General features: G+C 34.3%; 1 protein-coding gene across 1 annotated transcript in view; it reads right to left on the bottom strand.

The window, feature by feature from the left end:
* The window catches only part of LOC117233250 (protein fem-1 homolog CG6966), a 39601-nt gene extending 22325 nt beyond the window's left edge, over positions 1-17276 (bottom strand). Inside the window, exon 1 of the mRNA XM_033493378.1 lies at positions 16784-17276. Within this exon, the coding sequence (XP_033349269.1) occupies positions 16784-16855 (72 nt within the window). The 5' untranslated portion in view covers positions 16856-17276. The remainder of the gene's footprint in view (positions 1-16783) is intronic.
* Positions 17277-25494: the final 8218 nt, after the last annotated feature.

Raw genomic sequence — 25494 nt, 5'->3', positions numbered from 1 at the left:
TGTAGAAAGATCGTACGAATTTATATGAACAAACGTATGTCTCATTTGAGAGTTTAAGTATTTAGCAAAATAACGAAAAAGAATTAAATTCCGCGGAATCCCCGAGACTAATTGAAACGCCTGTGTCCCGTAATAATTGTAAGCATACGACTTATAGATTTTTTTTTTAATTTAAAATTTCACATTCACAATTTGTCCAATTTGGACATTTGGTAGAATTTTTTATCTGTTTGATTATCAAGTGGGTGGCTACCCCCAATGGGGTACCATTTTCGTGTTTGTTAAGATATATCCTTTGTGAGATCTGCTGGGTGACTTATAGATGTAGTTTTGTTTCGTTCTTTGTAGAAGTTTTGATTGTAAGTCAATAAACTAATTGTGTTAAGATATACTTGCACATATACAAATACGTTTCTTTCTTTTTTTTTTGCAAGAATTTTACAATCAATTCTCATCGAGAATTATAAGTAAATTATTCTGACATGGTACTATGTCGTGTTTAATAAGCATTTATCGTATGTTTGATTCTAGGTTCATGAAGTTAAAGCCGAAGAAGTCGATTTAACTGATTTTTAAACGACTAAACTTTTTAACAGATTGACATCTTTATGAATGATTGTTAAATGGAACGCTTTTAGCAACGTAATATACACAACAATTAAGTTATCAAGATAGAAATATATAAATATCAAGCAATCTGTTTGTTTCGTCCTTCAAGTTAATACAATTACAAGTAAATACAATAAGAATGTAAATAAAGGATTTAAATAAATAAGAAACTTTCAAATCGCTTTAAGCTGTGATAACAATATTTAGATGGTTAAACATCAAGACACCAGAATACAACATATTCTGCATTGTTATCCGTTAAATACGACTTCAAAATAAGAACTTACTTGGATTGGTCAAACACATTCTTGGGTGATGATTCACGAATATTCACAAGAAATTAGCAAGTTGCTAATGATCGACATTATCGTCGTCACATCGTCCGTAAAATGTTAATGAACGTCAGAGAGGATCCTCCTCCTTCAAGATGACCTTTTGCGGACCGATAAAGTCCACGAACGAAAATTTAAATAGAAATGTCATTTACAGGGCATATGTACCGTACATTAATAACAATCGTACAGTTATGACGTCTAAGTTGCTATTGATCGTCAGAAGACTAATTAAAGGACATCCTGGAAGACGTCTTGAATAAATAACGAAAGGCTTCGTATGATAGAAAAATCGTGGACTAAATCCACGACGCAATAAATCAAACAATTCGCTGTCTAAAAGATAGATGTCAACGTAAAATACTCGATGTAACAACCGATTCTGCCACGTTATTTGAATTTGGTGAATGTGATCAATACAGCTTACTGGAACAAATTAACGTTATAAAGTCATATTTGCGAAGAAAACATATGACTTCACCTTTGTCCTCGATGTTTCATATAGAAACGAAATGATTCACGTAACATGAATAAACGCATTACAGAGCATTAATAGACAATATATCATCTTTTTAAAACTAAAAAAAAAGAAAATTTATTATTTTGTAAGTCAAGGTAAAACACAAATTACACCTTGTGATAAGAAACGCGCATTCATACATATGTATTACGCGATAGGTGATATTTTCAGGAAAATTTCGTTCTCATCATAGATACTGAAATTTCAAGTCACATTATAGCGACAAGTACGTACTTCGAAGGTCCGATTATTAAAATAATTTGAATACGAGTGGCCAGATATCGATTTTCATTTTCTTCTCATGCTTAAAAGGTTGTTTCGTTATTCGTGGAAATAATCCTTCCAATGTGAGAAAACAGCAACAGAAACGAATAAAAAAAAAAGATATCGTTCGAACGGAAAATCCCCGGACTTGAAAATCTTCCATCCTATAACCATAATTCAATAACATAACACGAGTCGATTGTTTTCAAATCTATGCTTTCTGGAAATTTCAATCCGATTAGTGAAACACGTGCCCGTAGGCGAGAAAAATATATTTAAAGGTGGGATTCCCGGAAATCCGTCCTTGTAAAAATTCCGTTCGTAAGGTATGATATTGAAAAAGGAAAATATATGACGATTTAACTCGTTCATCACAGAAGACAAGTTAACTCGTGACTTCAATCCCTAAGAATTTTTTTTATTTACAGATCTTCCGTTTAAAATCGGTCCACGCGTAGTTATATTTTGCAAGATCGAGACTATCCTAAAACTAAACTACATTTAATCTATCTTTATCTTCCGAAGAGCACAGAGGAAGAAAATGATAAGCTATACTTTCTATTCTTTACAAGAAAACAATCGAAAAATTCGTTACGTTGTCGATCAACCCTATGTTACCAAAATTGCCTTTCTGCAATATTTGGTTTTGCAGCTATAAATACGTCTCATCTTCTTCAAAATCTTCACAATATTATTCGTCATAATATTAAAATATTATGCTTATAATCGTACATTTACCTTCCAAAAAATTTAGTCAACTTGACAGCTATCTTCAAAAGATATGCATCTTAAAACTCGAGACGCTCTTTGTTACCTTACTTTCAATTATTTTCGATTACTTTATATTCCCCCGTTTCTAAGCAGCAAACGGTGTTGACATTAGAAAATCAATAGAAAAGATGTTCTTATCGTGTTTCTGTCCTTCGTTTCGTCGGTTGATTCTATTTACTATTTGTCATTACCACCTAATGACAAACTCGGCAATCGCTCAGTTGCCAACCCATCATAATAATAAAACTTTCTGGCTAAGAAACGACCCAGTTAATCAGTGGAAATCTCCCCTTTGACGTTCCAGCCGCTGTTTGATTTCCCGCGTGAATAAGGGTAAATAGAAGATCGCGGAATATATTAAAAGACAACGTAGGCGCACGAGGCATTTTAGTCTTTCTCTCCATTCTGAGTGACGTCTTTTCTGCGCCTGGTTATGCCTCTGACTCACTACCTCGTCGACCGAGTAATATTAGAACGTGCCGGGAGAGTTGACTCGCATGTACCTCGCGAGTCACTCTTCAATCCCCGTCGTTCGTACACCGTAGATTTCCCTTGCTGTATGCAGCACGGACAAATTAATTGCAACTGCGAGAAAAAGGGGTTAACACGGATCAGCGAGGCAAAGAGAAGTATAAAGCTGAAGCGAAAGTCCGTTACGCGTAGTATAAAATTGTGGAAAAGATGATGGAACAATGAAATTTGGAGGTATCTTATGAAACTAAATGCTTTGTTTGATACACGCGTAATATAGAAATATCGCGGAAAGATATTTATGGAAATATGAGTCACACAGAAGGTAAACTGATATATTTTATCCACGGTAACAGTAGAACCGCTAAATTCGTTAAAATTACGAATTTCATCGATATCGTTCTTCGTGGCATCGCTAAAAATATTGACGTGCTACTGGCGTATTTAATGTACACTTTATACACAGTATATTTAAATACACATCAGAGACTGGTCTTGATCTAGCGTTAAATATTTACTTTCTGAAGGATTAATTTAAAAAGCAAAGAATAATTATTTTGGTACCTAAAGTCGAGAAATTTTCTATATTATTATTTATTATTTTATTATTATTATTATTTTCTATATTAATGAATTCTTGTTCAAACAACCTCATGATGCGACGAATAATTTAGAAATAATTTCATTTTTAAATACATCTTTCTGTTTAATTAAATTCTGCATGCTTAATCTTGTCTGCATTATCTATGGAAATATCTTTGCTGAATTCTTGAGTAAAACGTTTAAAAAACCCACACAATCTTGTTCAGTATTCAATGTCAAAATTATATATTTGTTTAGTAAAATATTGTTCAAGGCTTATCTATCAATCTTGTCCTTGGAAGCGCGTGGACAAATTACGATGCGCATTTGTCCTTAAGAAAATTTCCACGAATCTTGATACATACAATCGTCCAGCAATGTAGAAAGACAATAACCTGCTTAGTCAGTGAACCGCTGACTTGGCCAGAAGCGATAAGGAAGGACAATGAAAAATCGATGGTACATACTTGGAACGTATGGAGAAACATTCTCGTCTCGTCGAGGTTGACTAAATAAAGATTTAAACTGGCGAACGTGTTGTGAAACGATGCAGAACTCGTTCCAAGTTTCCAAGTGCTTCGGATACAACAAAACAGCTTTGCACACAATTTGTATTATTAAATTCTCGATTGTCTTCGTGTAACAAATTATTGTTTAACTTCGCTATAAAATAGCCACGTATTTTAATCGATCTTATAATAATAATTCGTTTATCTCTACTTTAATCTAATCTCTAATCAACTTTAATTGATGAGGCAATTTACTTTTTTACCTGTTACTAATAAATTGATAATAGTAATTGATTCAATTACGCATAAAATATCGATTTAAAACTCAATATTGAAATATTGTCATTCTTCCAAGTATCGGTCCATCGAGAAAATAATAAACATATAAATGTATTAGAAACGCGCTGAACTTTTCATTTACTACGAGAGATATTACAAAAGATCGACTAGGAAAATTCTAATTTCGAACAGAATATGATACAGGAAAAGATACGACACGAAGGGCAGATAACTAGCCAGTGTCAAAGTACTGGATAAAAATCTTTCACTGTGGCGATGATTTCTCGACTGGTTGACTAGGTAGCAGGGGGATTAAGCCACGCTCACACTATCGCACTATCATTGGAGCGTTACACGTTGCTACTACAATCATACGGTGATATGATTTTATTGTCCGTAATTGGGGAAAGTTTCTCATATCAACAAAGAATACCAATATACGTACAAACCAGCGAGATAACGCGATCTTACATCATTTATTTCAATGATCATGTGAACGCGACGTTAGACAGTTCAATTCAACTTGCATATACCGTATAAAAGAGTAAGGAACTTCGACACGAATAACCTTACCGACAACTTCAAGAGTAGCTAGGTATTATACAGGATGTCATATCTTTTTGTTCGCGTGAAATTAGAAATGACATTGTGTAGAAGATAAACAGGAAGTTTGAGAGGAGAACCGTATGAACGAGGACAAGCTAGATTTTCTTACAGATTATTATAAAAAGAATTAATATTAATAAACGTAGAAATATAGGAAGATATAAATACCACATCTTTAGGTCAAAGGAAATTATCAATATAAATTGTTGAAGTGATTCTCACTTCTAGGAAAACTCTACATCTTCTCTAGTATTTAGTTTTCCTAGTCCTCGAAGCCATTGACTATTGTTTAGCATTAAATCGATTTGAAGGGCCTCTCAGCCTCGTAGTCTTTCTTAGGAACATGCTTTGCACAGATGATGCAGCGGGGTGTAGACAAGCCAGTTTTTTTTAATTACGAAAATACCCATAGGCCCATGGCTTTGGAGCTCTATTATAAAGCAACGCTGCCAGTGTGACAACGACCATACCCAAATCTACCTCGTTCCACACTACCTGACTATGAACCGTTAGGCTTTGACCTGACCTTTGAACATGGCCCAACACTAAATTTTTCCCATTACGTAGGGCAATCAGGATCCTCTCCTTGCCCCTCAACTTCTACAAACTCAACATATAAAAAGTGCAAGCATTCGACCACGAGACTAGTCTTGGCTACAGTCTTGGCCGTGCTTTGAACTATTTTAACTTCGCTACTTCATCGTAATATCGTGTTTAATCACTTTTGCGATTAAAAGCATACAAAAATATAAAAGGACAGTCAAGTTAAGCTATTGCTCAGCTACTCCTTTTTTTATCACGAATTTTAAGTGACACCAGCGTGCGGATCTGGACTAGCATACACTGTACTTATACTTAAATATATTTTTATTATACATTCATCCAGGCATTTCCTCTTTCTATTCTAAGATAAACTTCGACATAAATAAGTAGATATAAATACTATTTTAATCCTTATTTTATATTAAATTCTACTATTTTTAAAACACCATTTATTCTCCGCTACCTATTGACAGACTCATTTAACATAAATATATATAAGAAGTATAAAAAATGATTTCATATTTAAGATGTGTTCGTATACTTATATACTTAATAAAGGAGAAATGGATTTACTATATCTTACTAATTTTCAAGATATGAACAGATGTCGAAGATATTATCAAAGAATGAAAAATTATGTATATATCAAAGGATGATCATGAGTTGGAAAGAATCTCGAATATTTGAATAGATAACACTGCACATGAGTATAAATAAATCAAACGGAAAGCACATGCTTCAAGTATTTTATTATAGCGATATAAATGATGGTACGGTAAAAACTCTGTGTTTAAGATAATTTATATTAGTTTAATAATTGATAATGTTGCGCTCAGTAATCTGTTATTACTCGAGGCGAATAAAAATTAATATTTGAAATGCGACGCGATTATCTCTGCAATGAAAGTGTGCTGTATCTTACGTATTATAAGCCAAAGTAACTAAGCAATAATCCCTAAGCTCTGAGTAATAATCTTCTATCTCTATGAAAGCATCTCGACAAATAATTCCTATAACCGCAATTAATCAATGTCTAGTTCGTTTCTTAATCTACATATAACGCACTATATACAATACGATTTTATTATTATTACTCATTTCTCTCAACTTTATCTGCAATTAAGTACAAAACGATGTGTAAATAACTTCGCATAGAATATTCTGAACATTTGTATAGTTAAAAAATAAGAGACAAAAATAAAGATATTAACATATCGAGTTAGATCAATCCGAGACTTTGCCTCATCGATTAAGTCTATTACAACGACTGACATTGATGTTTCATCGATTTGAAACAAAAATATATTCAATGACTGTCAACAGTTATATCGGCACGTGCATGTTCAATTCGAAATAGATATCTAGATATTGGCTATAATGCTGTTCTATTTATAGAGTCTGTTATAGATTTTACACTATCCAATCAATAAACAGGCATAAAGTCCAACAACACGATGATAATAGTTACTATCTAATCTAGAGTTATGGTACTTCGGAGAAGAAATTTTTTCTAATGAAAATTTCTGAAGTAAAGTACATGCAAATTTATCTTTTCACGTAGTAAATGCTGACGAAGTAAAAGCTTCATCCGAGAGAAGAACAAAATCTTTAATTCACAAATTGTATCTTCTTAATTACACGACGGACAATAATCTCGTACACAATGCTACTTACACGTTACTATCAGCATCCGTTTGATTAGATAAGGATTACATATTATAAACTCGAATGAATTATGGAGAAATGAAAAGAACATAAATCTTCATTATAACAAAATGCAAAAAAATATTGTAGCTATAATTTATGATGTATTTATGCATGTTCTGAGCTGAAATATGGAACTAATTTAAATATCATTAGGCGAGGCATCTGATAGATACAAAGCGACTGACGATCAAACAAAATTTTTTCCAATAATACGCAATCCCTGACTTATTTTCCTCTTATATGTACAAGTACGTAAACGATTCGTGCGATAAATAATTCTAAACAATTTAGTGGATTTTTAATAAACGTTATATATTTTTTACAATGCCTTACAAGATGCTAATGCTGTTGCGTTTTTTCGGGGTCATTGTCAAAAATATTATTAAAAAATATCTTAGATATGAAAATAGGCTGTGAAAAATTTCTACATACTTATTAAAGTCTGTAGTACGTTGTACAATTAATTTTCTTTTTTCTTAAAAGATTTTCCCGATAAATGCGATATCCGGATAAGCCTTTTCGTTTCGTGAGGTAAAAATGATATCGGCGTGCAAAAATCCAGCAACCGTAGCTCAGCTGAATTGGTATCAACGTAAATAAATTCGTATACGTTTTATCGTCGAATAATCGCACCGAAGGCAACAAGATGTTGCTCGAGATTCTTCGTAAAAATGTGGCGAGGAAAAACGTAAAGATCGCGGCATCGAGGAAGAAAACGTATTTTTGTGTCGTAACTGAAAGTTATTTCGGTAATTGGAACGTTTAGGCGTTACACATGTGCACAATCCTAACCTAGATTTTATACTGTCTTGTCCGCTGCTGAGGTGATTCGCATCCGTATGAAATGTGTTTCGAAAGCGGCGCTCAAGACGAAGAAAACATAACCTTGCAACGGGAATTCGCTGAATGGTTACCGTTCATTGCGATCTTAACCTATTTCGCGACCGAACAATTCTCCATCTAAGTGAATTTCAATGAGTTGCCTTTGCTACGCATTTTGCAACGGTATATCTACGAATCAGATTGGTAATTGACGAAGTTACAGTTACGATACTAGGTCGATATCTGTTTTTATATGTTTTCTTATCTTATCCTGATTTTAATCTTGTTTGGGTAAAGTGGGACACTCGGTATAATTTATTTCTCGTTTTACAATAGAATAGTCGATTCAATTATTTATCGAATATATATTTTTTAGGCAAGCTCCTTGAATATTTTTTTTTTTTTTTTTTTGATACGATGTTTCAATTCAATTTGATTCGATCGTCGTGGCTACAAGCAGTCGAGGAGAAAAGCAAATCTTATTGTGACCGTGAATAGTTCGAGGCAGCTAGCCAACATTAACGATTTCTTCATTGGAAATGTTCATAAATTTCGTCTAAATATAACGTGGTTGTAGATTTCTGCATTTGATATCAGCTATAATACGTTCGTTTTTTAACACATCGATCTTAACATGTACATAATTCTAATTAAAGAATATATCTAGATTTAATAAATTTGTCGGACCTCTGCTTGAATACACACTTGGAATATTCAAAACATTATTTTAAAATACGAATAGCACGAAGGAAGACTAGATTTAGTACCGATTTGACACGTGAATTTTGAACAGAAGTAGAAAATTAGTTTTTACTAAACTTATTAGAATAAAATCGCGAAATTATCCTAATTAACTATCGTTTGTGGTCTGATTATAAATATTCATGTATCCGTAAGTACAAGTAGGAGTAATTCAAAGATAAATCACACCATAAATTATTCAGTAACAGGAATGTAATATTTAATAATTATCTCGTTATGACAAATAGCTACATATATTTTAATTAAGCTTATTCATAATATCTGGCAATCTACGACGAAGAAGGAAAATAACAGAAGTCAAGTCACGAAGCAAACGTGACTCAACGAAAATAAATATCTAAATTAATCTTTTTATGATATGATATCGAATTAACTGAAGCGCGAGTGAAAATTAAACGTTTCCACGAAAACAATTTTTATTTACGTTTCACAACTTCGCATTTAATTGGCTACAGTTCTCGTATGGTACAACTAAAGATACACTTGCAACAATTATGCTATGTGACGAACAATTTATTTAAGAAATTAAATTCCACTGAATCAGAGACGTTAGAATATCTTTCGTTTCCTTAGAAGAAAAAAAAATCAAACGAGCCGGTCAAAAGCCAAATTCATCAAATTTTTCTAGTTTATTTATGTATCACATGCAGGTGTTCGTATCATTATCATGTTAACATGATGCGGTAATGGTAACATTGTAACACGCTATAAATTCGTAGTCAAATAATATTCGTTCGCAATAAAATTTTGCATTTTTGGATAAATAAAACCAAATCTAATATAAATTAAGTAAATTGAACATCGGTGTTGCGTCTTTGTTGCTGCAACTCTGCAATTTCTAAAATTATCGCTCTAAACATCCCTCTGGATCGTGGAAAATATAAAAAATCATTTTACTTCTTTCAGAAGAACACTATGTCAGTTATATCCTTGAATTAACGTAGCAAACTTGCAACAACAGGCAAACGTGCTGTATATCTACATATTTTTAGCGACAGAAGCATCAACATGGTCGTCTATTTTTCCACATGCAATCTCAACTGAATATCCCTGAATATTTTATTCGAGGTAAAACGAGCCGGTTTCTACGTTCGCCGCTTTACGATCGCGATTGTGATTTCAACGTAATTACCGCTGTAGCAGCAATCGGTCAAGAGGTCTTCGTGAAATCAAGATCCTGAGCGTAGTGAAAATTGGTGTCAGCCTTGAATCACAAGAATTGAAGTTATGTAATTTCCCACCACGCGAGAAACTGACATAAAATGTGCTAGTTCGACAGCTTGACCGCGTTGCGTAATTTGAACTCGACTATTAAAACACTCATTCATCGTGTATGAAGAACACTGACTAAGAAATTTTGGATTTCAGTTTTACGTGGGTTGACTCATGGCCAATGAGTTATTAGAAGATGAAACTCAAGGCAATATATTTTGATGTCTCAATATTACCGATTTATTTTTCCCCTTACAATTAATTGTAACGTCAGCTTTAAATATACTTAAACCAATTACCTTTATATAGTTCAATTAATGTCGATTTTATTTCTCTTACAGCTTTTATAGCATTATATTTCACTTGCGTGGCAATTGTCAATTCATGACGAACTAAGCTCATACGTTACACTAAATTTCGCGTTTTAGGTAAATTTTTACGAAAATCGATATAGTAAAAATAGCTATAAACATATAGACGATAACCAACATTATCAACAAAGAAAATTAAAAGTTACTTTACTTAGAATACCTTGAAAATTTTTCGAATTCATGACGAACTAAGCTCATACGTTACACTAAATTTCGCGTTTTACGTAAATTTTTATGAAAATCGATATAGTAAAAATAGCTGTAAACATATAGACGACAACCAATATTATCAACAAAGAAAATTAAAAGTTACTTTACTTCGAATACTTTGAATATTTTTCGATATTCAAATTCCTCAGAAACACATAAATATTCACAACCTAATAATTATATCATAAATTAATCTGTTCGTAATAACTTAGGAAGTAAATGCTTCTAAATATTACATATCGGAGTAAAATTTTCATTTTGTAATCGAGATTGCAAAATATTCTTTTCAAGGCATATTCAACACAAAACAAGCTATCTGACCTAAGGTTTCGATGATAACTAACGATTACGTAACGCGACAATGCAATTACGGGTAATCTTCAAGGAAAGGAAAAAAACGCGTGAAAAACGGGAAAGCCGTGTTGTTGTACTCGTTGTGCAATTAAGCGTGGCTCATCACATTTTAATCAAAGAATCGTATTAAGCGCTTTTAATTATCTTTTAATAACTTTAAGAGTGCTGTGATCCTATCTATTATAGCATTTGTCTATAGTATTTCGTGTGATACTACTTCTAGTATATGTTTTCTATTATTGTAACAAGCAGTGGACCACCGATGAGTCAACCAAACCAAACCTAACCCAACCGAAGATTGAACGCGTGCTGCAGTAGATTTTTTTCATTCAATCTCTCTCACGCGCGCGCGCGCTCACGTGCGTACACACACATTTTTATACAGGGTGGTTGGTAACTGGTGGTACAAGCAGAAAGGGGGTGATTCTACGCGAAAAAAGAGGTCGAAAATATAGAATAAAAATTTTTTTTTTTTAATCTTTTTTTCTTTTTTTTTTAATTTTTCCATCGAGACAACGATCTACAGCGAGATCCGTTATAACGTACCGCACGCGTACCGAGCGAAGATTCAAAGTCGATTTTCTCGAAAACAAAGCCTCAAAGGAAAAATTTGTATTCTATATTTTCGACTTCTTTTTTCGCGTAGAATCACTCCCTTTCCGCTTGTACCACCAGTTACCAACCACCCTGTATATTTAGAATTCTATAAAAAAACATTAAAATTCTTTTGATTTGAAACGAAATAGATATATAGTATCTACTGGCGTAAAACGTACAGCGATATAAATATTTTCAGATAAATTTCTCACTTCGTATTTCGAGAGCGATATCCACGAGAAGTTTAGGTAATAATATGAATACGCGATATCAAAAGAATTTTAATAGCGATATTTATTGATATTGAAATATTAAAATATTAAAAGAGAGCCAAATGGACACTGTTGTAAAAAAAAAAATTCTTTGAAGTATCGCTTTTCAAATATCTATAATTATTACTATTTGGAATAAAATTTGAGATTATCGATCAGTACAGAAAAATTTGTCTGGAAACTCTTACGTATCAGTGACGATACGTTTCATTTTTTGACAATTTGTCGTAGTATAAGAGAAAGGCTACAAAAGGGATAAACGTGAAGCTGTAATCAAAGGAAAGAGAAAACGACTTGTTCGTAACTTTATTTCTATGAAAACGTTAATAAATGTCAACAACTGGCATTACTTCGATGAAAATTTACATAGAAAGACAGAAATGTTTTATCGAGAATCCAGTATAACCGAAAGGTCAAAGATGTGTTTCACTCACGAATCGGTTTATTACATCGCAACATTTCAATTCTGTGAAATTAAACGCCTCGTAACTAATAAACAGTTGATTTAATGATCGATTTGCTATTTAATTTTCGATCAGAACACATAGACATGGATACGGATTTACATGAAACCCATATTGTTATTTGCACGTTTCACGCAAAAACAGCTTATTGTCGTTGTATTGTACGTTCACATCCAAATCTTTGGACCACTTTTTGCATTTTGAATAAAATACATTTTTTCGTACGTTTTTCTGAGAAACATGAATATTATAATTATAACACTGATTTTTAAATATACTTAATCACTTTATCAGTGTCATATAAAATAATATTATGAATAAAATATTTATTTAATTAAGCAAGTTATTTCTTTGGAAACTTTAATAACGAATATACTGCGAAAAAAGATATTCTGACTTTCTCGATCTCATTTCCCAGCATTATTTTGACTAATTAAATTTGTTGCATTTATTATTTACGAACCACGAATAATAGGAAACCTCTAAAACATTTCGATTGAAGCGTTATGAAAATGAAACATTGTAGGGAAATATAATAGGGAAATGGCGTGATAAAATACACGTTGAACGTAGGTATTTGTGGATACCATTGTTCAATTTATGTGAAGCTTTAGACAATCACGATCGATGATATGTAGTCGGTTGGAAGAAATCAAATGACAGCTGCATCCGCTTGGTTTCTAAATATTCACGGCAAATACACCATTTATCGCCTACGCCTGTGTTTCTGCGTAGTACTGTAGCCAAATATGTTGGAACACAATCCAAAACAAATACATAATCTAAATTTAGCAAAGTTTGTAACATTAAATTCACGATATTTCATGATTAGTATTTTCACACCTTCTAATAAACCTAAAATTATAACAAAATTCCACAGATCCATATAAATCTTCTTCTCGATATTTAGGAAATAATTTATTATGTATATTCCAGAAGGAAACAACCGTTCTGTTACTTTACCAAACCTTTTAACAATCTTATTATACTGTAAGGAAACCAGAACTAAACCAAATATCAATAAACATAAAATGTTGATTTGCAAACCTATCAGATAAATATAGAAGAATTAGAAGGAGATAAATTTTAATATCTAATTGGAAGCTGACGTTCAAGCCATTCGTGTATCAAGAGCAAACATTATTGTGCAAAGTAAATTGATTGCTGGTTCGAAACCAGATCGAATGAGTTTGGCACTAGACAGCCAGGAATAATGTACGCGACGTGTTAACACGAGCACTATAACAATGTAGCCGCGATAACTACCGTATTAACCTCACTAAATTATACGTTGAATAGCATTTAAATTTCCAAACCTGATCAATATGCCGACATTGACCTCTATCAAGAATTTTCATTCCAAATATGTAATTATGGTCTTCCACAAATTATCGATATCCGTGTGGCTAATCAATTCTACGATCTGTATATTTTAACCGACTGCGTTTCTTTCAAAACCTTGCCGCCGAAACCAATTAAAATAATATATGCGCTAAATTTAATTAAGGTTAAGAGAATTAATTAGAAACTGGAATTATGAATAAAATATTGCTATTGATCTCTTGAATAAAAATCCACTGATCTTTGAAAAAGTGAGTGATAAATTGCTGGAGACAATTATAAATTATTCCTTACAATATTCTACAATTACGCTAATTACCTATCGAAGAAAGAAACAACTGCAAGTTGATATGACAACGTGACATTTTAGTAGCTACAACTCTACAGGCTGGTTCAGACAAGGCGAGTAGTTTAGCCAAGTAGCAAGTAAAGCCGAATTTACACTGTTTCACTATGGACGATTCACCGAAAGACGTCGCTTTCATCCTAGTTCCATCCGCAGTGGTTCTCCAATGTGAACAGTGTAAATTCGGTGTAAATTACAGTACGAAATTGGATAAGCTTTAAAGCAAACGTAAACTAAAAGATACAAGAAATATGGAACAGCAAGAAGACATATTTGAAACGAATGAACACGGTTCATATCAAACGAATAAATACATCAGTATATAAATTTCATGTATGTTTAACAACATAGTAGCTTTTATTTTGAATGATTTTTTCCTATCACGTTAAAGGAACGGAGCTGATATTTCTATTAAAACAAAAAATACTTTTTCATTCGTGATTTTCAATAACATCAACAAATCCATATAGATGACAACGCTAGCCCTTTTCTTACCGAACTCATTCCCTCCCACGTTTCAACTTTACTCTTATGTATTTTCGATACGTTACAGTGAGAGTAGATATATACACACGTACAAAAGGCACGTAAGTAATACGCACGGAAACCTAACCAAGCAGGCTTCCCCATTAGCGGCTATGGATGTCTCAACCTACTAAATATAACTGCTGCTTGTCGTGGCTATTTCCTACTTGAGATACGGTCACGATAGAACTCCGTTTATGCAAACACGTGAGAGAACAGAATCAGAGGAATCTGATAACCGAATGATTCCGATAACGATAGTCCACTATTCTATTCCCTTTACTGTCCCTTTTAGTTCTGATAATAATCCATGAAACTGAAGTTGAGCACATTTATGCGTTTTGTTAAGTTGTTTCTTTATCGAATTCAACTATTCTTTATCTAGCAGACATGCAAATTGTTCTAACACAAACAAATGGTTGATAAAATATATCCAAAACGTTGTTACCTGCTAGCCCATGATGTTGCAGGGGAGAAGGTGTAAGTTATGGAACACTTAAGTATTGGCACTTTCTCTTTCCTTAGCCTTAGAGGTTAATGAAGGTCCTTTCCTGAAGGTATTCGGATTTATTCTATCGTTATTCATAGAAGGTAATGCAATAAATGTTCTATGAATAACGGCAAAGCAAACAAATCCGAATATCTGGAAAGATCCCTTGATCCTTTTTACCATCGGCTCAGGAAAAAGAAAATGTCAATACTTAAGTGTTCCATAACCTAGGTCTTCTCCCTTGCGGCATCGTAGGCTAGCAAATGACAATGTTTTGAATCTGCTGTACCCAGTATATTCGGATTTTCTTTGTGCTTTGTATAGTCATCGATTTTCCATCTAAATGAAGGTTCTTAATGTGCTGTTCAGAATGTGCTGTAAACGTGACTAACCTGAAATCGCTCGTCACAATCGCACACGAAAGTACATCGAGTTTATTTAATGTTCCTAGGAAAAGGTTAGCTTATTTGTACACCATTTGAGTTGTTCATATACTACGATAAATGTGAAATAAAAAGAGTTGAAGATTCTTTCTCTTGATTGTAATAAGTTTACGTACAAAAAGGTGGTGAATTTGATTTTTCTCCCTTTCTTTTTTTCTTTTTTGCTTGTTATCGCGTTGCGTGTCCTGCGCGCCAGTCACCGAGTAAGATGAGAACGCCACGAATTGGTAGAAGGCCAACCACATTCGAAGTTTCATAACACGTATGTATGCGGTCGCACGCACACGAGATGTCATTAAAACAGCGCGTTGCTATTTCGAATAAGCGTGCGTGGCCACGTAAAAACGTGAGGAAAACGAAAAAGAAAGAGCATACTCAGCTCGCTAGATTTATTTTAGGGGCGAGAAAGTATTCGAGAAAAATTCCTTTCGCCGCTCAAATGCAACTATGGTTATTTGTACTTAAAAGAAATTAAATTCAACATGAAAATATTCGACATAAAGTAATGATAATTCATTAATTTCTTAGTTATCTAGAAATTCGAATAAATTACATGAACTTTGTTAAGTATTAACATATATAAGTATCTTAAGTATTATTAGACGTCGTACCGAAATAAAATGTTTTGTTTATCAATAAGATCGTCTATTATACGTATCATACGAAAGTATATGTCTTGAGCATAATGAAGTGAAATAAGGGTAAATTATTTTATATAGAATTCGCTGATTTTGAGGTTAACTTAACCGTCGGACGATTTATACGGAAATTCGTTCATTTTGTGTTAGGGGTTTTCTGAGATTAATCCTAATAAATCATTGTGCGAGAATGTAAGTTACAAAAAATTTTTACATAAAAACGTTGGCTTGCATAGTTAGAAAAATTAAGAAACAAGAATTATAATTTAAAATCTATAGATGCAACACAGATTTAATTATTTTTGGTTACTATGAACTTCACTTCTTCGAAACATCAAGATCGTAGATAATATATAAAATATATCTTACTCTTAGAAAGATGCACAAACAATACAATTTTTAAGATATTTTTATACAAATTAAGTGAGAAATCCATAGACGCATTCTCGTACAAAAATATATATTCTCAAATAAGGCATTAGTATTTAATTAGCGTAATTATTCGCTACTAGCCAGTAAAATGTTTGTTACATCAATTATCCTAATATATATCCACGTACTTGTAGTTCGAATTTATTTATAAGCACGATTATCTATAATAAAAATAGGGTGATATTTTTACGAAACTTAAAGAAAAAAACATTCCCTTTGAACGAACATGCATATACGACGAAGCGGACTGTAAAATGTGATTATGGCACAAGATAAAATTTCCATATATTGAAAATCTGGTAAAACCTTACCTTCAAGCGTGCCAATTTGCCCTCTCTCACAACGGAGTACATGACCTTTTTAACATCCATTTCCACATACATAATATAATTCCGTTGAATACGAAAACACTATTCGGTCCTCGTGTCGTAGTTCTTTCGACTCTGTAGCGACTGATGTATCTCTTTGTTCGAAAACACGGTAAATGCGTTGAATAGTCTTTTCCCGTTCGTCACTTGCGATATCTTTTAACGAATGTGCGGAACAACGATCTATCTCAAGGCGAGAATAACAGACGAATGAAATAGACCCCGAAAGATACACGGTCACCGCTATTGCTTCTCACTTCGCAAGAACAGTTTTACAGTTAGATACGCACGCGCGCATACAACACAAGCATTGGATCAATTCCTCTCTTCAAGTGTCTTGTTTCGGTCGTTTTGCGAACGCTTGTCTAGTTTGCTCATCAGATGGCGATACCTGTACTTTCACTTCGACAGTTCGTCAACAACTGAATGCAAGCTACCAACTACGCTGAATCAATCGTGTTAGTGACAGCTGTTGGCTATTTCCATCTCTCTCTCTCTTTCTTACCTTTAGTTTAATATATTTGAGCTCAGTCACATTTAAAATGATGTATCGCACATTAGAACATGTAATATATGAAACTTGATTTATTAAGTATCTTTTATGACATACATTATTATCATATATCAATTTACAGAGAATAAAGATTTTTCTGTCTTTGTCGATATCTTTATAAGTATGCGCTAGATTCGTCTATATTAAAATGTGTTAGTTCGATCATTCGTTAACAGAGGACAGCACAATATAGGGTTTGAGAAAAATGTTGATAAATAAGATCCACTTTTTTACATTTAAATGTACTGCAAAAAGCAAAATAAAGAAAATGAAATTCATAAAGTATTCATTATAATTTTTTAGAGTATAGTTTCCAAAATAGTGACAAAAAATTTGTTGTCAAATAATATACTTTGTATCTTCCTAACATAATCAAATACAAATACAATAATGTCATCTTTTTTATTTAAGAGACTTCAACAAATTTATAAACATTGAAGAGTACCTTGATTACTTTTAATTTGTTATGATTTTTAATTCATTATTAATATCTTTTAATAGAGGTTATGTTACCAAATTTATTGATCATTGATCAATCAATTATAGAGTGTATATAAAATTAAAAATTCAGTGTGAAAATGATATTCAATTGCTTTCATATCTGTTATATTTATAAAAATCATTAAAATGAAATGTTGAGTGCATACAATTTCATATTTATATATTTATCAAAGTGTTTATATTTTTATTAGGTAGACATAATTAGTCTGTAATCACTATATTAAATCTTCCGGCATTGAAAAATCATAAAATAATGCAAACTGTGATGTCAATCATAGAATCATACCTTTTCACCAACGTAAAATTTTATTACAAATATAAAACGAGATGTAAGAACTCTATATACAAAACAATGTCTTATTCTCTATCACTTTCTTCGTCCAAAAATTTATTATTATACTCCTAATGTGCAAAACATTTAATAAAATTAATAAATTGCATACTATTTATATTTTATTCACGCACACATTTTTAACGATTCGATTTCAATATGTCTTCTTGCATTATTCGATAACTGAAGTTGTTACTTTGTATGCATTAGACAACACGATTTGCAACCTTCAGAAAAAAAGGAGAAAGAGTAAAACAGGAGAGCCAAAAGAGTCGTTAAGTCGGCACTTCACCCTCGATTTTAACGTCTCGAAGTGACGCACTCCTGCATCAAGTACGTTTTAGTTCGTCCTATATTTTCGTCGATATCGGGGGTCTTACTTTATTCCAGTCTCGACGCTTTCGACAGACTTACGTCAGTAGCCTTTGAGCACACTACCTCGACTTTCTTACAAGAGAATATTATTAGCGAAATGATGATATTTGTTGCTGAACAATTACGATTAACCCTAAACTATAAATCACTGACGAACATCCTGCTTATGTCATTTCAATGCATGTCCTATGTATGTACGTAGTTAATAGGTTAGTTTCGATATTTTTTCTAGAGCAATTTCATACGAATAAAAAGTAAAACTAATGTTAAAAATTATAAATAAAAGTTATCGTAATAAATAGATTTCGTCTAAATGTACACAATTTATATAATTTATACTTTTATATATATGTAAAAAACTCGTATTTTAAATATTTTTTAATAGGTAGGTTCATTTACGTATAACGATGAACAGGAATCATATATATAAAGGTTCGGAAATCAAAATATGTATTATTTTGTATTTTATTCACGATACATGTTTTAGGTTTACATCTTTGGCTTTTACATACATAGTTATAGTAAAGTCTACCGTACTATAACCTTGAATTGCTCGAAAATTTTTCTGTGTAAGGTGAGTGTAAAATTGTCTCATATCTAGATCTATCTTTCATTGAGACAGTATGTAAAATAATAAAAACACGTAATATATGTACTACAATCTTGTACAATCATTGTAAAATGAAATTTTAAATCAAGTCAAGTCTGATTATTACTATTTTTCTATTGCATTTGAGATATAGAATATTTCTGTAAAATCTGTCATTATATATTTCAAAAATTCTTACTAAAATATTACGGTATAAGATAAAATGATTTTTCGGTATTTTCTATTCTTTAGCAATTATAGTATACTTTATGTATGTAATTAATATAAAAATACATTGTTTCGTATCTTACCAGAAATTCATTAGTGTTACAGCACTCTATAGAGATTAATGTTAAAGAATCGTACGATTACCATAATTCAGGGATCGCAAAAACGAAGCCGTGCTACCAAACGTTCCTCAATTATCGAAATGGAGAGAAGCTAAACGAGAAGGCGGCAGCATTTCGTCTTGTTGCTTTCTTTTCTTTCCCAGCTCGCGCATTGCCTGTTCATACAACGAAAGGATAGCTCGGTGTAAAAATGAGTACAGAAAAGGGCACGTGGGTGGTAGATGGGTCAGAGACAGAATGAGATGGCTGATAGATGGAAAGAGTATCGTGAGTGTGTGTGCGTGTGTGCGCGTGTGCGCGTGTGCGCGCGTTTACCACATTGTGTAGAGTGTATATGGAAGAGGCACAGCTGGAAAAAAGGTGTACACAATAAAAGCGGTACTGTCACACTAAGCTTCACCAGAGGAATGAAAAACAGAGTCACCGAGCTTTGTAAGACTGGCATTTTCGGTGACAAGACGAGTTGGAAGAATAAGAAATGAGTCTTATAACGATAGTCTTGCTACCAGTGTAGAAAATTACATATTTGAAAATTGTAAAAATCTATTTTGTATCGCGTTTGAAGTTTGCTTCGAGAGTTTGTCACTTTCGAAAAGATTGTATGTAAACATTAAGAGATTGTTTAATTCTGAAAATTCTCCTGTTTTGTTTATTTCTGTATTTAATGTTTACATTTCACGATTCGTTAATCTAACGAATACGCTCGTACTTATATTTTGCTTATTTTTGTACTTAACGATGTACGTTTAACGATATATACTATAATGACGTATATCGTTTGTCCTTAAAGTTCATTATTTTGTAACTCGAGAAAGAACTACTCTATGATTTCCTTTGAAGACTTTGTTGTGTGTTCGCAACGTCTTGCCATGGTAAAAACGTAAGATTGCGAGAGACATGATATACAGACCAAAGAACTGCGAAGTTATTTGAAAAGCATAACTTTGTTACTGTGATAGGACGAAAGCTTCTTAAATTATGTATTCGAATTATATATGTATATTCCGCGTGCAATCTTGTCAATCGTAACGCACGCATAATTGGTGCTTGCAAGGAATATTAAAACATAAGCAATGATAAATCCGTCATAAAAGAAAATAAGTACATACTCGATCTGAACGTACGATACAAAGACTTTAAGCTGGCCTGCTTACCGCGATTTAGATCGAATCGAGAAAGGGAAGTATTACGTTCAAAGTTTGGTTTCCGTTCCCATCGTTATAAAACGAGTAGAAGTATTGTTAAGAAACATGGTTAATAAGTTATTGGGAGAAAGTAGTTGAAGAATTCTGTAACGTTTGTACATTGATAACGCATATAAACGAGACATGATAAAGGAATCCCTCTGCTACTTAATTACCATACGAATATTGAGCGAACGTAGTCGGTACTGTGAAAATACGATATCGCGAACGTTTCAAACACTCAAGATAAGACCGTCCTATCCCATTAACCAGTTCCTTTTTTTATCTTTGACGAGAGACGTAGCTCAGGAGCGAGTCGTTCCCCGTAGGAAGAATGATTATCCGGACGGTTCGCGTGTTTTACAGGTTTTCAGAGGTTCGTGTTCACCGGAGTGGTGCAAGTTAGATATATAGACCCTTTTACGACGCCGGTAGTAGATGATTCCAGCGTGGTATACTTTAAGAACGGTAGTACTCTTTAGGGAAGCAACTTAAGGCGACTTGTGCCAACGATGCTTCCAGCAAAAATACGACAGTTTTATATTTAAAATATCCTAGAGACATGCTCCATTGTTCTATCCTCACATCAACATAATATCGTCTTACGTTGTTGCTCTGCTTTGATACATTGTCGCATGCGCCCCAGTTGTATATCGCGATACAAAAGACATATCGATTTTCTTGACATCGACTTTCAACTGTAATACAACGTATTTGATCCAATTACTAGTGAAATTACGATGGTCTCCAACATCCGTCGTTTCTTCCGTTATTAGTCACGCGATAAGAAACCAGTAATTTCGTGTGCGTACGCAAAGACGTTTACTTATATACTCCGTTGTTTTCTCTGTCACGTAATTTAAGAGGAAATTATGTAGATGTTCGGTGAACGACAGTGAGAGAGAGAGAGAGAGAGAGAGAGAGAGTGAGAGTGAGAGAGAGAGGAACAAAGAAAGAAACGCGAGCTTTCGAGTTAGCTTGTTAGCTAGTTTAAATAAACGATTAATCATTGGTCGTAATTATCACAAGAATACCGGTGGAAGCGGAGTAGGAAATCACGCAGTCCCCCACCATTTCACTCACAACGTACTTAGGTATCGGTAAAACGAAATCGTACAGGCGAGCAAGGCACAACTTATTATTTTAAGAAACGCATTGTTTCCTTTCTGACTATAAAACGGCACGGGAAGTTCCGCGAATATATCAGCTAAAGGTTTCCAATTGCATTTATGGCCTTTCTCTGTCTCGTTTCATCCCTTACTCTGACTTTATTTATCTCTCTTCCCCTTTCACATGTTTCTTGTGTATACCGACAAATAGCATTTCGTTTCTGTGCACAAGTCGTTTCTTTGCAACCTCATTGCACGTTGCGACCGTGTGGGTGACCACCGGCGCTACGTAAATATGGTTATACGACGTTGTACGTTGATAATGAACGCGCGCGTGTTCGTGCAAAAGTGTAGTGGGCTGCGGCTTGCGGTAAGGGCTCGGAAGAGGGATCGAGAACCGAAGCACAATGCACCAAAGGTGGGAATGAAAGAGGGTGAGAGAGAGAGAAAGATGGAGGGAAAGACATTGTATATGTACATCTGCGTTTACTGTGTGCTCAGCGCGCATAACACACTCGTGGATACTTCTGCGACGACACTGACAGTCGAATAGGAATAAGTAAATGAGCGTATATGTGTCGTGTTGCTTTCGTATGTGGTTAACTTAACGAGAAATGGACAGACTTGAATGCCAGAGTATACTTTGTCATTTTTGGACTAACAACAACTAATTTCTGTATAATATAATTTTCATATATATTATTATTATCTATTTTGTAATATTACTCTTTAACTTTCGTTTATCAAAAAATATCCGAATACTCGTTTTAGAGTAAAAAGACAATTTAAATGTAGATAGGTAGCTCTGTCATAAATTCTGTTACAAAGTATTAAATAATCCCTTATAGAAAACGATTGTAAAGAAAAGTTACTATCCATAAGAATTTCCAGACACTTGTATCATTGTCAGTTTAATTTTGTTTCTTATGAAGTCTTCGTAGAATGCGGATATGGAAGAAAATGAAGACGTAGTGATTGTTCTGCACAGACGTGGGAAGGGTGCTAGAATTCTTAGGAGCAAAAACTGGAAAAAGTTTTGACATATATTGTATAGATCGTATAACACATTGTATGGACTAATTACGTCGTTTGCAAGTTTAGTTATTCCAAATAACACACTTATTAATTCTTTAATAATAATAAAATCTGATTGATTATAAATTATAACGTTTCTGTCTTTCTTAATTACTCTATATATTTGTAATAGAACGTATAATTACGCTTAAAATATATACATGTCAAGAAGCGAGACAAAAAGTTCTAAAGGTAAATTAACCAAATGTTCAAGTACTGTTTCTTTACAGTCCGAGCTATCGAACAAGCTGTCGCAATAAAAATCGTTCGTTGGTTTTAATTGGATGAGTTCGAGCTCCGAAATTATGGCGAGCAAAGTCATATTAAAGAAAATCGAAGTAACAGAGAACTTTTCTCTCTTTTAATCCGTCCTTTCAAAGCGCTTTGTCGGAGTTCTCTTCGAAAAATGTCTGTCTACCGTAGCAATGTGGACTGAATGAAATCTTATGGAATGAAATCCTTCGGTACAGCGGAGGGTGTGCCTTGTGCTTCTCAAACTAGTTTTATGATATCCCACCGACACCTACCATGCTAATCCGCCCACAAAGTTTTCTTCGGCTGTTTACTCGCCTCCTGGCTGCACCTCTACCATCACACCCGCGCTCACCGCTTTATAACTGCTATCGTGGATATAACATAATTTTCCTCCTCGAAGTACGCGAATCGATACAATAAATGCAGCAGATTCCAAAGGGCGGAGTAACAGCAATTTCAGTCGGCGTTTAATCACGTGATATTTCATTTATCCGCTATATATTACCGAGGCTAAACGTTTTACGGTTATTACATTCTTGAAATTGATGTGTCAATAAACAGAATAACGCTCGCGTAAAGGTGTGCTAAATGCATTTTCATATTGTCATTGATGTGTTAATATTACGACTCTGTCTGTCTTTCTCTCTCTCTCTCTCTCTCTCTCTTTCACTCCCACATTCTCTCGTTAATAAAAATATATCACGACGTTTCGAATCTTTCCTTCATTCCCGCCATCTGCATACAGATTCTTGTTAACTGTGACGAGCACGATTCTTACGATTATATGTGTTTCATCTACAAACTGTTTCGTATTCTGCGCGATGAGAGAGAGGAATATGGGTATTGGAATTTCAGAAAGCCGAGTCGCAGGTAGACAGCCTGATTTAGAACATCCCCAGTTGGCGGGCGTTTAACCGAATCGAGGATTCATCTCCTCGCGCCCTCAAAGTGCAGCAGACACGATGTATGAGCAGTGTGTAATATGATGAGCACACACACGCTCTCAGCTACGCTTGGAATATCACCTACACTATCACGCCACTTGCACCCACCTAAAGGTCTCTCCTTACATTGCCGGTTGACTCGTGTTGTCCGGCTCTAGCACTTTGACTCGCTCTGTCTTTGTCCTATGCGCGCTGCCGACACTCCGTACACGCGACACACAAGCAACGTTCGGCACTTGGTTCCGGTACTCCTCCTTCTGCGCCTCGTTGCAGTTAAGTGTAAGCAGGACAAGCACAGAGAGGTGGTCTCTGTTGTTCTACCGGTGGCTGAAGGAACGCAGACGCGACGATCGCGGTATACACGGTTAAAAGTGAGACGAGCCGAAAACGAGAGGGCGAAGAAGATGAATAGAGACGGAACGCGAGAGACATATGTATGACAAAAGATAGGTGCGAGCGAAACAACGATAGCGATGATGCGGTGCACCTGTAAGACAGAGGTCGAAAGTTTGGGGATGGAACGAATAAGTGAGACACAAAATGGCGGGAAGAGGTAGAAGATCAAGAAACACCGAGGCGCGACAGAGATCGCACGATATGTCGCATCTACTGTGTGTGTGCGAGGAGGATGGCAACTGGGAGGATACTAGTACCGAGTGCGAGTGAGATAACCGAAAGCAGGGGTGTCGATAAAGATTTTTTTAAAGTGAGGAATTATGTGTCGAGCAACCGTGACAAAGGGCGCAAATGTAACAGAAAAGCCGGATATTTCCATGAATTAAAAGATCTAGTACGATATCCGTTACATATTGATTGCATACATTACAAAATAAAAACACGCGTAAACACGTGTTAAAAGTTAGTAGAAGAATTGTATGAAATTAAGTTGCTTTGTTTCTTATGCGAAATATGAGTCGGAATATTGTTTTCGTTCCCTTACGCGGGCAAGAAAAAAGTCGTGACAAAACTTCGGTAAAAAGTTGCTGCAAGAGCGTAAGACATTAGCGGCGTGGTATTAGTAAGTTAAATAGGTATTACAATTTCCGATAATAGAAGCCGCACTGGGTGCGATCTTTCGTGGGCCGTTTTCAACAGTAGAACGAATTCGCTCGACGGATGTTGTGGTCGTATCATTGAAAGAGAAGAAAACTTGCAATTTCATAATTATTATGAAATTAGCCATTATTGCCATTATTGGTTTCTTTGATATAAGGAAACAACGAATCGCCCCTGTCGGTCGACGCCCTTGACTCGACGAACTGAGAAACGAGTCGAAGAAGGATGGACTATGAAAAGAAAAGGGACGGGCATTCCGCTCCTTTGTGTATATTCGTGTCCCCTTATTGGTGTGTCAGTGTCGTTGCCGCGATGGATAGTGTTAGTAGCCGC

The sequence above is a fragment of the Bombus vosnesenskii genome, unplaced genomic scaffold (assembly GCF_011952255.1).
Source record: "Bombus vosnesenskii isolate JDL3184/JDL3185 unplaced genomic scaffold, Bvos_JDL3184-5_v1.1 scf7180000013295, whole genome shotgun sequence".
NCBI classification, from domain to species: domain Eukaryota; kingdom Metazoa; phylum Arthropoda; class Insecta; order Hymenoptera; family Apidae; genus Bombus; species Bombus vosnesenskii.
This window is presented reverse-complemented; position numbering and strand designations above follow the sequence as displayed.